Source organism: Tauraco erythrolophus, chromosome 2 (genome assembly GCF_009769465.1).
Source record: "Tauraco erythrolophus isolate bTauEry1 chromosome 2, bTauEry1.pri, whole genome shotgun sequence".
NCBI classification, from domain to species: domain Eukaryota; kingdom Metazoa; phylum Chordata; class Aves; order Musophagiformes; family Musophagidae; genus Tauraco; species Tauraco erythrolophus.
In genome coordinates this window covers 70,864,908-70,880,278 of record NC_141466.1, presented here as the reverse complement: position 1 = coordinate 70,880,278, position 15,371 = coordinate 70,864,908, and the positions used below count along the sequence as shown (strand labels likewise).

General features: G+C 41.5%; 1 protein-coding gene across 2 annotated transcripts in view; it reads right to left on the bottom strand.

Annotated features, from left to right (window-relative positions):
- The window catches only part of INTS9 (integrator complex subunit 9), a 76,426-nt gene that overhangs the window by 44,669 nt on the left and 16,386 nt on the right, over positions 1–15,371 (bottom strand). For both annotated transcript variants that reach the window (XM_086624303.1, XM_086624310.1), the window contains 4 exons: positions 14,913–14,999; positions 10,261–10,381; positions 6,413–6,547; positions 1,176–1,287 (listed from right to left, as the gene is read on the bottom strand). In XM_086624303.1, coding sequence (XP_086480429.1) covers positions 1,176–1,287; positions 6,413–6,547; positions 10,261–10,381; positions 14,913–14,999 — 455 coding nt within the window. The remainder of the gene's footprint in view (positions 1–1,175; positions 1,288–6,412; positions 6,548–10,260; positions 10,382–14,912; positions 15,000–15,371) is intronic.

The window sequence follows — 15,371 nt, the reverse complement described above, 5'->3', positions numbered from 1 at the left end:
TCTATTATCATGGAGGAATCTACCACATCCCTTTTATTATTTGCCTTCTATTATCACAGCAGTCTCATACTGGGACTGTGAGACAGTATATAGATATTCAGCATCTGTGAATATGCATGAGGATTTTAAAATGGGAAAAAACCCACAAGTATTGTGGTATTTTTCTTCTCCAAGGGTACATGCATATGTAAAGAGTAAGACTAAGAATTGTTTGCACTTCAGTTTTGTTCTCAGTCTTATTCTACAACCTTGGGTAAGCCACCTAAATACTACAGCTCAAATTTCTCCCAGGCATGTCATGGGGACCAGAACTCTTGCTTACAGTGAGGATTCCCTGATTTAGATTTCTAATGTCTTTTGACAACCTTTGTAACAATCCTTGTATCACGAGCTTTTTAGTCTTATTTGTAAAAAAAGTAGTTAGTTTAAAATAAAGAGAAGATCTCTGATCAAAGAACAGGCAATATACAGCAAGACAGAGATGAGAAAGCAGTTTGATGACAGAAGGGTGAGTGCATGGAGGAACTGAGGTGGGGGAAGGGGAGAAAAGGAGAGAACAGCACTGGATGTGACATTCCAAACAGGCTGGAAAATGCTGCCATTCACACTGCTATCACAGCTTTGCAATTATCAGCTTTTCCAGCTGTGAAAGCGTCTGATTAGGTTTTATATTTCTGGAGTCTATAAATAATCTTGATATATTTTTTTAAACAGATTGTGCTGTTTGCTTTTGATATATTTAAAAATCAGGTGTAAGAAGGGAAGCAGATGTGCTTGTTTTCAAAGCTGAAAGTCATAAAAAAGCATGTAAAGATTTTACACTGGCTGATATACAGGAAGGAAATAGTAATATTTCAGCTGGGAACAATATCCAAAACCTAGGCAACACGTAGTCTGTTGGCAGCTAAGCGACATACTTAGCAAACCAAGAGCAGCAGATGATTAAATCTCATTATACCTGTTCCATTCCAAAACATTTTAGGTACAACTTGTGTCTCTCCAAGCACTTTACTGTATTAATGACATCAGGAGCACATCGTAAAATCTAAACAGCTAGTTTTATGCCAGAAGCTATAGCTGGACAACTTATTCAGTTCCAGGAATCTCAATGATTTCCCACCCAAAGCAATGAATAAGATGATGAAATAGGCAAAAGACTTATTTCAACGACCTACCCAAGTTGCTGCAGAACTCTCCTACCATGCCATCTGGGTTAGCAGTAGGGATTTGTGTAAGACCCGTCAGGATGAGAACATCACTATTTTTAAGAGAAGCCTGGTCCATGGGCTGAAACAGAGCACAGTGAAATAAAATGAGTAACATGAGAGTTATAACACAGGTTGCTCTGCTCTGCAGCAAGAACTCTGCAATACGTAATAGATACAGTGACCAAGGAGAACACATGGAACACTTTAAACTTAACATCCCTCCATCTGTGGAAACCTAACCAAAGTTAATAAAAAAACATACAACTGTTTACCTACATAGTACAGCCCAAAACAAACAATGGAACTGTAACCGGATACATCTCGAAGTAGTCTCCACAGACTAATCATTTCATAGCCTTAGGAGCTGAACACTGAAAGACAATAATTTGCTGAGGATGTGGCAGTACAGTCAGGAAGGGTTTAACACTTGCATTCCTATCTCTGGCTGCTCTAGTTTCCAACTCACTTTCCTTTTTTCAGCTTTGATTTCCAGGGCTCACTGTCTACAGGGGGAAGTACCATTTTCCTCAACCATTCAGTGGATTCTCTTTCACGGAGATGAGATCAGCAAAGTATTTCAGGCTCAAAGATCTCCATTTTGTGTATGAATCGGAACGCCACACAAGGCTCTGTCTTGACTGGGAAGTCTGCTCTTCTGCCCACAGTATTACAACCATGAAATGTTTGTAAACCAGTCTTCCAGTACCTAAACGGGCCTACAAGAAAGCTGGAAAGGTGCTTTTTACAAGAGCATGTAGTGACAGGACAAGGAGCAATGGCTTTAAACTGAAAGAGGGGAGATTTTGATTAGATCTAAGGCACAAAATCTTCCCTCTGAGGGTGATGCACTGACCAGGTTGCCCAGAGAAGTCATGGCTGCCCCATCCCTGGAAGTGTTCAAGGCCAGGTTGGATAAGGCTTTGAGCAACCTGGTGTAGTGGAAGGTGTCCCTGCCCGTGACAGGGGGGTTGGAACTAGATGATCTTTGAGGTCCCTTCCAACCCAAACCATTCTATGATTCTGTCTTTCAAATACTAATTTCAGATTGTTTGCACAGGCCTCTTTAGAAGTCTGATTTTCTGAAATGGTAAATGGCTACTGATGGTAGAAAAGAGAAATTTTTTTAGATTCTTTAATATTGACAAAGCCAGTAGCTGAAAACAGGTGAAAAATCATAGCTTCAACAGCACAAAAAAAAAACCCTACAAGAAAGTTGTGCTCCCAATGCAACATCAGAGCTAAAATAATAGAGAAAATATAACTTGGCTTCCCAGTCTCCCCTAGTGAACCAGATTACCATTATGCCCTTCACCAATACCTTTCTTTGAAGACTGTGCTAGAGGCTAAGCTATGTCAAAGTGAAATAGATGTCTTTGCAGGGTTATGACCTCTGGTCTACTGGGTCTACAGTGTATGTTGTACTGATGACCTATAGTCATAGGTACAACCCTAGATTATGCAGTTAAAGTGCTGAAGGTAGCAATCACAAGCATCTGTCCATGCCACCTCTGCTGCCTGGGAGACAGAAGAGTTTACATTTCCACAGTCTATCCTGTGGCACACAGACGCAGCAGAGGGACTGACAATTAAATGGTCCAAGGAAAAAGAGAGGCCACTTGGCCACTGGCAGGCAGTCTAATGTTAAAGCAAACATTGCTTCTGCCTCGACTGTGCATAAAGGCTTACACTTTTGTCACTGAGGTCGATCATTTGACATGCTTTAATATTGGCATTTTAGTAAAGCAGAATGAAAACACACACCCACTTCTCTCCATTAGAAAACATAGAGTAGATATTCAGAAATTATCCTAAAGGGTGACCTGATATTAAATATATATTCTCGATACTCAAAATTTTGCATAATTCAGTCTTGAAAAGGCAGAAGTCACTTCTCTCTCTGCAGACACAGCACAGTTATGGTGAAAAGTTAAATTTTAGCCTCACTCTGGGCTGCGATGTACTTCCCACAGTTACTATTCAAGCAAAGGTGGGCAACTGCAGCCAGCTGCATGGTATTTTATGGTTATTTATTCCCAACAGACCCTCTTCAGACCTACCAACCAGGAAAGATTTCTACCAAAAAGACTGATGACGAGATTTCCAATGAAAACCATTGTACAGTTAATTCCCTTGCTCACAGTTCCCTCAGTGCCATTCTTAAGCAGTTGAGAAAGACCTTGCTCTGCTAAATATGCAGCGGAATTTCATATCAACTTCAACAGAAGTTTACACTTGTAGGACCAGATCAGTTACGTGAGATTTATTGCAATCTTTGACTCTCCATAGTGTGTCCGTGAAAATGAAATGCCAATAATGCAATAAAAAATAATATTGAATCTGCCTGTGATAATGTACATAATGACTATGCCATATTAGATACGCATAATTTCAGCTGCTATTGCTCTGAAAGGGCTTGCATCGATTTTTGTGGGTTAATGTAAAGAATATGTCTTAAAAGGCTTTTAGTGACATGTCTGAACTTGTGCTGTCAACTCCTGTTCTCCACTTCAGTGGCAACAGTGTCAGTTCTAGCCTCAGTACAGGGTGAGGAAAATTTTCAATAGAAACCATCTGCCAGAAGACAGAAGTGTAGGGAACAATTAATGGTGCCAGACCTAACTCTCAAACAAACCCTCCAAAGCTCTTCAGTTATTTTCAGCAGCTATGAATACAGTCTTGCTGAACCCGTCACTTGCACTTCCTACAGATCCACTCAGGATTTCACAAGATATTCCTGCTTCTGCATCCAAGATCAACCCAACAGGCAGCATTCACTGCACCTGGTTTCAGCTAATCTGTACGTCCCGGGCCATGTCTGAGCTAAGCTAAATGCTTCACTTTCTATCTGTTGTTAATAGTGATGGGCGATTAAAGATGCAGCATAACTCTCTGCCCATCATAGATGCAACCTAGATGTAACTTAAAATTTCAAGAAAATTTTAAGCCGTAATTCATACCAAAGCAGCAATCACGCTCCCTTCCATGACTCCTAATTCCCACTCACGCCGCCATCTCCACTTTGTCAGCACTTAAATCCCAGTGCCGGCGGAAGGAGGGAAGGATTGGCTGGGGACTCAGTTTTGGTAAGGCGAGAGGAACCTTACCCTGTTTGCACCCTGAGAGAAGGAAATGCTTTCCAGGCTATTACTGCATGTATTAGACCACATGTAAGAGGACAAAGCATTTTTCCATTTGTATGCCCAAATAATCTGTGTCTTATCACTCTAAACAAACAATCAGCTGATGACAGCCTGGTCAACTGAAGCTCATTTTTAAAAACTATAGAGGGAGTTCCAGAAGACTGGAAAAGTGTTAAGGTTTTACTATCATTCAAAAAGCTCTGGATATGTTTTTACAGAAACATATGCTGATTAACTGGATATGCTTTTTAAAACAAAATGCAGTGACTGTTTTCATACACTGGTAAAGACAGGAATTTCATTATGATGGCTCACCATGATTCTATAGAGAAACAGGTCAGACAAACAACTTTTCACTCCCTGATGAAAAATGCTGATTTGTTGAACACAATTTTGACTCCATGCCACTCAAGATATTGTTATCATTACATATTGTCTGTCAAACATCAAACAGATGAAGAGCTGGTTGGCAGCTCACAAAACCCACCAGCCATTACAGAATCACCTTATTGTAGGAGCTTGTACTGGTGTTCACAGGGACAAAAGCTATCCATTGTCTTCAATAACTATCTAGAAGCAAATATAAGACAGTGATGGTATCTGATATGCAAATGATATCTGGTAACATTTGCGATACGGTAAATAACAAGAAAAGGCCAAACTGAATGTAATTTCAACTATCTGGTAAGGTATTCCTTCGAACTATGTGTTAGTATAAAACAAAGTGCCACGGACTGTGGTAAAAAATGAGGCTCTCAGAGAGCATGTGGGACAAGCAACACTGTCAGCAGAGTGAATAGTCCAGATTTCATCTCTTGTTAGCAAAGAGAGTAGGTCTCTAGGGTTTTAGGTGGGCTTGCAGTACATTTTCCTGCGCTTGTTAAATCTGAAACTGCTCTAACTGCTACCACTTCTGCAGGTTGCAGTGAGTGCAGATCTGCTGCCCATGGGCTGTGCTCTTACCAGGCAGTTAATTCACGAACCATTTCCATCAAAACAGGGATTTTTACCAGAAGTTTCCAGAGAAATGTTCACCTTTGCAAAACGATGAAGCATGGGCAGTCTAACCTGATAAACTGAATCACCATTTCATGTCAATGAAAACACTCTCAGTTACCAAACCACTTCCTATAGTGCAAAGTTTCTCCTCACAGAAGTATTCCACTCATATTTTGTCAAATACTGCTGCTGCCCCTTCACTTGGTGACGAAAGAAAACAACCCAGGCCAGTATGAGGCTGATGAGAAAAAAGGATTTTGAGAATCTGATACAGTGCAGGCAGCTAAATACAGCCATACTATTAAAGATGGTTTATCTATTGTAGTTGTTCGGCTCCTGAAATCCAGTTTTTAAATGAAGGATGCTCAGAAGCAAAGCTCTTTAGAAGATACTCACCTTGGGGGAAATTACTTACTGATCATGAACCTGAAGCATTTTCTAAATTATTTTTAAATACCTCCTGCTAATATTGCTTTTAACTATTTTGACAACTTCTGAAGCGCAGAGTACTGCAAACTTCAAGCCGTTCTTTGCACTAAGAATTTATGGATCTAGAGAGAATTAATTTACTGGAAATTACATCTATAGCACTATAAAGACTTTGCCCTTAGCAGAGCAGGGTGGAAAAGTTGGCAGCCAGTTAGCTATCATTTCTCCCAAGGAAGGATGTTTCAGAAGTGATATAGAAGCAGCCTGTGAACTGCCTGTAAAGACTCTTCAGTGAAATATAGATTTAAAAAAAAGTCACTAATGCTCTATTGTTTAACTCTGTTGAAAACTTCCTACTTACGGTGAAGGAGACTTTTCCAGCTGGTGAGTAAATTAACATCAAATCCTCGCTAACAAAGAATTTGAGTTGTCTTTCCCGAGCAACTGTTGATACCTGTCCAGTTATCAGGGTAGTATGTCTTCTCAATGCCCATTAAAAGTCTTGCCAACTACTAACAGAAGTACCTTTGTACAGTTTCCATACTACACGTGATCCCAGCTGAAATAAGCCTCTCTATTTTTTCCGAGCAAAGGCACTTCCCCCTATAGCAGACTAGCAAAAGTCAAGGGCTGTACCTGAGGGTGTGTTGTAAGTAGAGAAGATCCTGAAACATAGGAAACCTTTTCGTAGTGCGACTGGATTATCCAATTGGAACTTCCAAGAGCGTAGCCTGAGCTGAGAGGGGTGACCTGCACAGCACCAAACAGCTCCTGAAACACACAGCAAGAGACGTTAACTTGAGCAAGCCTCTGAGAGAAGTTGGAACAGCTCATTTTATCATCAGTGACATCAATTTTAAAAGTACTGCTGCTATTCAAAGCCTTTATGAAGCTAGTTTCCTGATCTTTATGTCTGCTGGTTTTATTTACCAATGTCTAACAGGACACATGCTCTGAGAAAAGCTTTTCCTGAGGTAGGGCCTTCATAAAGTCTCTCTTCCACATGAATTCTACGGCATCTGAGTTCACACTGAATCATAACTGGCAAACTGCTAACCACAGACAAGGAGAAGGCTGAGGTACTCAACAACTTTTTTTGCTTCAGTCTTCACTAGTAACCTCTCTTCCCACACGTCTTGAGTGGATGGACCACAAGGTAGGGACTAGGGGAGCAAAGTCCCTCCCACTGTAAGTGAAGACCAAGTTCATGACCACCTGAGGAACGTGAACATACAGAAGTCTATGAGACCTGATGAGATGCATCCCAAAGTCCTGAGGGAACTGTCCGATGTAGCTTCCAAGCCACTCTCCATGATATTTGAAAAGTAATGGCAGTCAGGTGAAGTCCCTGGTGACTTGAAAAATGGAAACATTGCACCTATTTTTAAAAAGGGTAGAAAGGAGGACCCTGGGAACTACCGACCTGTCAGCCTCACCTCTGTACCTGGAATATCATGGAACAGGTCCTCCTAGAAGCTATACTAAGGCACATGGAGGACAGGGAGGTGATTCAGTCACCATGGCTTCACCAAGGGCAAGTCCTGGCTGACCAAGCCAGTGGTCTTCTATGACCAAGCAACTACATCAGTGGACAAGGGAAGTGCTACGGATGTTGTCTATCTAGACTTCTGCAAGGCCTTTGACACTGTGCCCCACAAAATCCTTCTCTCTAAATTGAAGATATGGATTTGATGGGTGGACTGTTCAGTGGATAAGAAATTGGTTGTACGGTTGCATCCAGCGAGTCGTAGTCAACAGCTCAATGTCCAGATGGGGATCGGTGACAAGTGGCATTCCTCAGGGATCTGTACAGGGACCAGTACTGTTTAATATCTTCATCGGTGACATAGACAGTGGGATAGGGTGCACCCTCGGCAAGATTGCAGACAACACCAAGCTGAGTGGTGCGGTTGACATGCCTGAGGGACAGGATGAAAAAGCTTAGAAAGTGGGTCTGTGCGAACCTCATGAACTTCAACAAGGCCAAGTGCAAAGTCCTGCACGTCGGTCAGGGTAAGCCCTGGCATCAATACAGACTGGGGGACGAAGGGATTGAGAGCAGCCCTGCTGAGAAGGACTTCGGGGTACTGGTGGATGAAAAGCTGGACACGAGCCGACAATGTGTGCTCGCAGCCCAGAAAGTCAACTGTATCCTGGGCTACATCAAAAGAAGTGTGGCCAGCAGGTCGATGTAGGGGATTCTGCCCCTCTGCTCTGCTCTTGTGAGACCCCCTCTGCAGTGCTGCGTTCAGCTCTGGGGTTCCCGACATAAGGAGGACATGGAGCTATTGGAGCAGGTCTAGAGGAGGCCATGAAGACGATGAGAGGGCTGGAGCACCTCTGCTATGGAGACAGGCTGAGAGAGTTGGGGCTGTTCAGCCTGGAGAAGAGAAGGCTTTGGGGAGCCTTCCATTACTTAAAGGAGGCCTACAAGAAAGATGGGGACAAACTTTTTAGCACGGCCTGTTGCAATAGGACAAGGGGTAACAGTTTTAAACTAAAAGAGGATACGCTTAGACTAGATATAAGGAAGAAATGTTTTACAATGAGGGTGGTGAGATACTAGTACAGGTTGTCCAGAGAGGTGGTAGATGCTCCATGCCTGGAAACATTCAAGGTTGAGTCGGACAGGGCTCTGAGCAACCTGATCTAGTGGAAGATGTCCCTGTTAATTGTGAGGAGGGATTGGACTAGATGACCTCTTAAGGACTCTTCCAACTCAAACTATTCCATGATTCTATGAACCTAAATGAAGGAATCAACTGGGATCTTGATCCTCTGTCTTTGCTGTATTGAAGAAGCTTGTAGGAGCTTTACATCTTTGAAGTGTCTATGTTCCCTTAGTCAAATTTTACTGATATTGGCCAGCAGGAGAGAAGGAAGGGCAACCAGTTCCGTGCTGATACAAATCTCTGTTTGGGTTACACATTCGCCATGGAAAACATAAACTTAACTTCAAACTCACTCACTTTCTAACTGTATTTCTTTTTAAATGCTATCTACTGGTGATTTAGAAAGAACACCCAGCAAACTCAATTCAAATTTCAGTTTCAGCTTTAAGCATAAGCAACCTGACAGTTGTCTCCTTTCCAGGTGTCATTAGAAAGTGTATTGCTTTATCTGTACACAGTAATGTGTTCTACTTGTTTTGAGAAAGGAAAATAAGCCTCCATGTATACCTCACTAATGTGATCTACTTTCTGGTTACTGAATAATAGAACAAGCATCTGATTCATGCAATACTAATGATTTTTCTAGTATCTCAAGACATATTTGGATGCCTTGCAAAACAAGGCAGGGTATCCATCCCCCAGAGTGCATAAACCAAGGCTCTAGACTCTGCTGACATGCAGACCTTCAAAATGGACAACTACTCATTCTTGATGCTGTCACCTAGTTTTGGGTTAAGTGGCTAATTACGGTCTGATTATTTTAAAAGTTAGCTTTGGGAAGAGATAAAATATGTCTCTTTTCCCAGTAACTATAAAAGAATGATTGGCTCAGATGCACAGATCTAAAATTAGGTGAGATGCAGTCACACTGTGAGGATAGTCAAAAATGAACAGTAACCACCCACAGACACTGAGGAGTCCAAACGCCCTCAACCTGTCCAGTTGCTAGACAAAGCTGCAGCTGTTACTGATGTCAGCAGCCACGTTAGTGGTGGCTCGGGGTCTTTTTTCACCAGCACCACAAATACCCAAAGCCACCAAATTTAGTCCCCAGCAGCACTGGTTACTGTTTCAAATTGTCTTACAGGTAAAGAGCTGCCTCCAAACTTCAGTGGCCCATTGCTTAAGAAAAGGGAGCAAATAAAAAGCTTTGGGTACACAACTTAATTTAACCCACCTTTTTACTTCTTACAGATCTGAGCAACAATAGCAGTTACCACAGCCCACATGCTGCCTACAAGCCGTAAGGGATCAGTGTATCTGCAGACTAACAAATTGTTGGTTCAGTTCATTCTAGAAACTACACTGGATTATAGTCAACGGCCTTATAGACAACAAACGTTAGCTGGGAACCCTGGGAAAGAAGTCAAACCATTAGGTTTTGTTTACAATCCCTAAATTGCAGTATAAAAGAAACTGGAGGCTAAAGCACTCAAAAGATTCCCAGAAGGTAACTCAGAAGGGGATGTGGCTTACAGACAGAGAGGATACATTCATTTGGTACATCCTCCCAGCTCTCAACAGGCCAGCCATCAACTCCAAATTTGAAGGTACACTGCCTTAAAATTGGCCTCCCCAAGGAAGAGAAGAAATAAATGGATACTCCCTGATTTCACCAAACAAGAACCCTTCCTGAGAGGCAGAATGAGAGACATTCAATAGAATCTTGTCTTGTTTTCCTATGCTAGCCTAGGGCAACTAGACCTTATTCAGGATCTGGAGGAAAACAGAAAAGGAAAGGCATTTCCAGAGAAAAGCTGGTAAAAAACAATTTGTCACTGTTGACCTGAGGACAGCTTTACAGGTACTCACAATTTTCTGAGAATATCCCACAAGCTGGATCTTACTGAGTGCAGCATTCACTTCTGGCATGGTGTAGCACTTCCTCCACATAGACACCTCCACCGCGTCCTTCAGAGGGGCAGGCAGCAATCTGCAAAGGTCAACAAGGTGGGGGCATTTTCAGAACTTCCAGATGGACAATCAGCTTTTATTTCCATTTATATTCTCCAGCGCTTAGATTTTTCTCTTTTTTCTTTTTATTTTACATATGCCTGGTGCTTCAAAGTGAGGAGCAAGACTTTCTGCTTGTTGAGGAGCAGAACAACACTGCCCATTTTGCCTCACTGCAAAGACTGCTCTCCTTCAGCTCTCTGTTGTTCCTATTCAGCCCTTTCATCAATGAAATTGCTGTGATGAAGGTGTCAGAGCAAGTCTTGTGGTATTTTCACCACTGATGAAAGATGCTGGCTGATCTGATATGTCAACATGAAATGCACCACTAGAATTGGTACAGATGACTGCGATCTTGGATCAGTGTCTGTTTCGCATATCCTAAGAATTCGAAAACGAAAGTAAGCCACAATCATGCGATTAAAATACAGGTACAAGACCATGAATAAAGGCTGGCTCTGCTCTCGTTTTTGTCTCTAGTCTCTTACAAGAGCACGTGCCCTTGCACCTCATCTTCCTTGCCTTCCAATCAGATACCCAGCTTGCCTTCTGGGTGTACTGGCAAGGACATATCAGCTGACACTGCAGAGCTCTTTGAAATCCCCTACACAAAAGTATTGAAGATGTTTTACACCAAAGTAAAATCCATCCATTCTGCTCTTCACAGACATTGCAAGTTAGCTGGACAGCATCATCAAGGGAAGAAGTGAACTGTAATGTCACAGGCTGTAAGAGAGATGGCTAACTTCTGGGAAATAAATCTTCCTTAGCAACACGAACCGAGGCAGGAAGCAGCACAGCTGCCAAATGTGTAAGAAGAATAGGATTTTTTTTTTTGTATATTAAACCAATGCTAAATCAAAGGCTAATTCAAACCAATTTCCAAAGATTTATGGAAATTGGTCAAGTTTCTTTGATCAATTTGTTTAAAGGAATTTAATTTATTGTTATATCTACTAGGTCAGTGAACTTCTCCATAATTTAAGATACGAAGAAAGGATTCAGGCCAGCTATTGCCAAGACCGCTGTACAGGTCTAGTGTGATAACAGTAATTCCAGCACATGCTGGCTGAAAGCATACTGCGCTTAAGGAAACAAACAAAGCGTTCAAGGTCTTTTTTGGGAAGTCATAAGCAACGAAAGGCCAGACAATGTGGATAGTTGTCCACTGTTGCACTGAAGCAAATTGCCTGTAAAAGCCTTTAACCTACCATAAGAAGCATTTAGTGTTGGATGCTTTCAGGAACTTCTGGGAAGAGGAGAATATATCTCCAGGTAATGGAGAAAAGTGGGGAATTGTCCTTAGTGACTGAAGTAAGTTTCTATTAGCCCTGACTCTGGCTACACTGTAAATATACTCTGATCCCTAACAGAAACCAGCGGCACCAGTATCCAGTGGTTTCACTCCTTGCTGAGTGGCGCACAGAGACAATGAGGATTGCTTGTTCCTCAGATGTGCCCCTGCTGGCATTCAACCTGTCACTCACACTTTTAAAATTTGTACAGAAAGTTACTAGAGGATATTTTAAAGTCTGGGGTGAATCTACTAACAGTACTGCAACATGCTATTATGGATCACCTCATAACAATCAGAGGTATGTGGGCAGAGGCCGAGACAATCAGCCTACAGCCACAAACACAAAGGTATCGTGAAGCAGCACAGTCCAGGGGTTAGTATACAAAATTTATGCTTAAGAAACTCAGAGGCTTGTATTCTTAACTGGACATCTGCACAGACAGTCCCTCCTGTTCAATGCAAAGGATAACCTTTAGTATATGACATAACATGATCTTCTTTGAAGGGAGAGGAGGATGGCAGTACCAAACCCGATCAAAATGCTGGCCTCTCTTGCACACTGCTCCGTCTCAGGAAAGAGGCTGTTTCAGACATTTTATAGAAAGATAAAAGAAATCATGCAACACGTAGTCGACAAAGTGTCTTTCACAAGGCAAACTTCCTCTTTAGCCTCCTGAATCCTAATAAGTGTGAAAGATACCCTGGTTGAGCATCTATAGAGCTTCCATGAGATTGCTCATTTAAAATAAAAACGAATGGTAATAAAACTTGCTAAGCAATTAGTTCAGACTGGATCTGATAATGAAAAACGTAAGCCACTATAATGAACTTCTTATATTTTATACAGTATTTGCATTTAAAATGCTTCAATGCTTTATCTAATGAAGATGATAATACTTTGTGTTTTATACTAACTATTCAGAGTAGAACTAGCTGAACTGTAAAGCAGTAATGGTGATTGATCAGCCTGAAAAATTAAAGTTAGACTCAGAAGTAATAAGTGTTCTGTTCTAGTAACAGCCAAATATTAAAAAAAAAATTCACCAAGGATCACATTTTCTTAAATAACGGATGTCAGTCCAACCCTGCATGTGCTATTAGCCAGGTGTTAATTTGCGGATCAGTAGATGTTTGCTCACACGCTATAATAATCAGTTCCATTCACGCTTGCATGACACTTGTCACCAGGAATCTCAAAACACTTTGCAAACATTAATTAAGTCCCTGTGTATCCTCTATGTTGGATAGGAGCTCCATTCTACAGCATACAGAGCTCAAGGGAGAAACTCAAGAGCACAGGTGTGGCACAGTTGGAAAGGGAGTTCAGATTTGTGCCCCTGTTCCAGCTCACAGACAACACTAGTTCATACCAGCCTCAAGGCAGAGTTGATGACATGTAGATTTATGTTACTAAACAGCTGCAGGGCTACGTCTGGCTACCCCCACTAGCAGAGCACTTCTTTGCTCTACCTCTATGTCATATTTGGGCACGGTGTGCATTTTATGGAAGCTGGGGGACCTGCCATCTGATTGAGGTTCTCAACAACGTACCATATTGTGTCAGTGCTCTGTGCTCCACAGGGGTCTTGCAAGTGGGACACAAGGGTTGGTCCTGTCTATCACCAGAGGTGAGTTCTTATACCTTCCTCCTACCTCCATTGGTACCCCGTTACAACAGCTGCTTGATAGTATCCAGGAGAAACTGTCAGCGTTAGGGGACTTCACAGGCAATATAAGCCAGAAAAATATATTTTAAACGCCGCTCCAACAAAAAGACTCTAGCCTTCTACAGCAGTTGAGTCAGAACAAAGATCACCTCTCTGAGTTCGCCTCTGGAATAGTCAACAGCACGTAAAGTGCTAGACAGCACTTTTTCTAAAATAGGACCACCAGGAAAGTGACATTAAACGAGCTCCAAGATATATGATCCTCCTTTAAACCATGCATACAAAACACATGCAGAAGTGTGACGAGAATAATGGCTCCAGTCCTCTCTCTCCACATCACTGTGAGCTTCAGGTGTGGTTCTGGCAGGCCAGTGGACTCCAAAATTAAAAAACCTCACTATTCTGATCAGAATACACATCAATCAGCACAAAATCCTGATCAATTTTATTGTCTTTAGTTTTGTTTTACATCTGCGTTTTACTTGCTACCTTCAGAAGAGTGAGAGCTACAGCGATAAGGCTGCTCCTACGATCAGCAGAGGAGTACAATATATAAAACATATAAACATATGTTCATTTGGATTTTTAATTTCTTTGCTTTGTGATATTGGAAAATAACAAGACTACTTTTATAATGTATGAAATAATTAATTTTTAGTAAACTTTTAAATCAAGCCATGTTAAGAATTAGGATTAGAAAATAGGAGATGAATTAAAAATGCACAAAGCAGCTTTTAAAAATAACTTTCTAATCAACTGGCCCTATCTTTAAAATGTGCTAAAACCAAAATTGTCTCTTCCCTAGAACATGTTGTGCACCTAAAGTTGTTTTCATTTCCAAGGAAAGCATTATCTGCAATTAGTAAACTGTATGGATAATTTTTAGATTTACATAGACTTTCAAAATTTTACATGTAGACCTCAATTTAGAGCACTTTGTTTTTCACTTGTAAGTGAAAAAAAGGACAGGTTTCCAACTAACCTTTTTAATTTCTCAGCTTTGAAAAGCCGAAAAACCTACCTCTGCTGTTCAAGTGTAAAAGAGGCTGCAGCCCCAGGAAGAAAGGTAGCACTGCTCCACGGTTGGCCACCAGTGACCTCCAACAGTGGTGTTTTGCCTTTCTTAGCATTTCAGCAAACACGAATGTAAATATAATTTTAAATTAAAATTATTCCAATACAATATAATTAAGTTTAAATAGCTTGCTAATTTCAACAACTTTTTATTATGTTAATACAAAAATCTGCTGGTTTTAGCTACCATCATGGAGCTAAGCTATGTGAGGGGAGATCAGTGGAGACATTTGTGTTACCAAGTCTTCCTCCAAGAATCAAACCTGTGAGGCTGGTTGGAAGACCAACAACGTGCAAGCGATTAAAGAAAGAACCGACCCAAGGAGTCATAGCTATAAACCTCTTAGGCTTTTTGTCTGCTTAACCGTAGTACCGAATCTCAAATGGTGGCAGCTGACCCACCATTACAGTGAATTCTAAATTTTGGTTAGTGTTGTAGGACAGTCACCCTTTCCTGGTGGCTTATTCCTTACCTCTGTACCTCCTTGTTCTTCCACATGGAGGCGGACTGAGCCTTTGGCACACGTTCAATGGAATTCACCAGTTCTTCCATGAGAAGTCTGAAAAGATATCGTAACTAAATTAGTATCGCAGCCCTTCAGACAAAAGAGAACTTTGTCCCAAATGCTTTCAAAATATCACACAAATTGTAACACTATTAGGCAGTTTTAGAGAGGTTCCTCCTGCAGAGGCACCGCAGCAATGACCCATCACCAGGACTACCCCTGTTTCCCCACTGAGTGCATCAAGCTCAAGTTAATCCAATTCTGTCTGCCTGGCTGCAACAGCAAAGGACCTAGCCCGCTGGGTTATGGGTTATCTGGAAGGTGGCAGGACAAGAGGAACTCCCAGATCTCTCTCCTGCTGTGCAAGATGATTTCTATGTTACTGACTGATTGTCATACAGAATAAGACAACATATATGAAGAAAA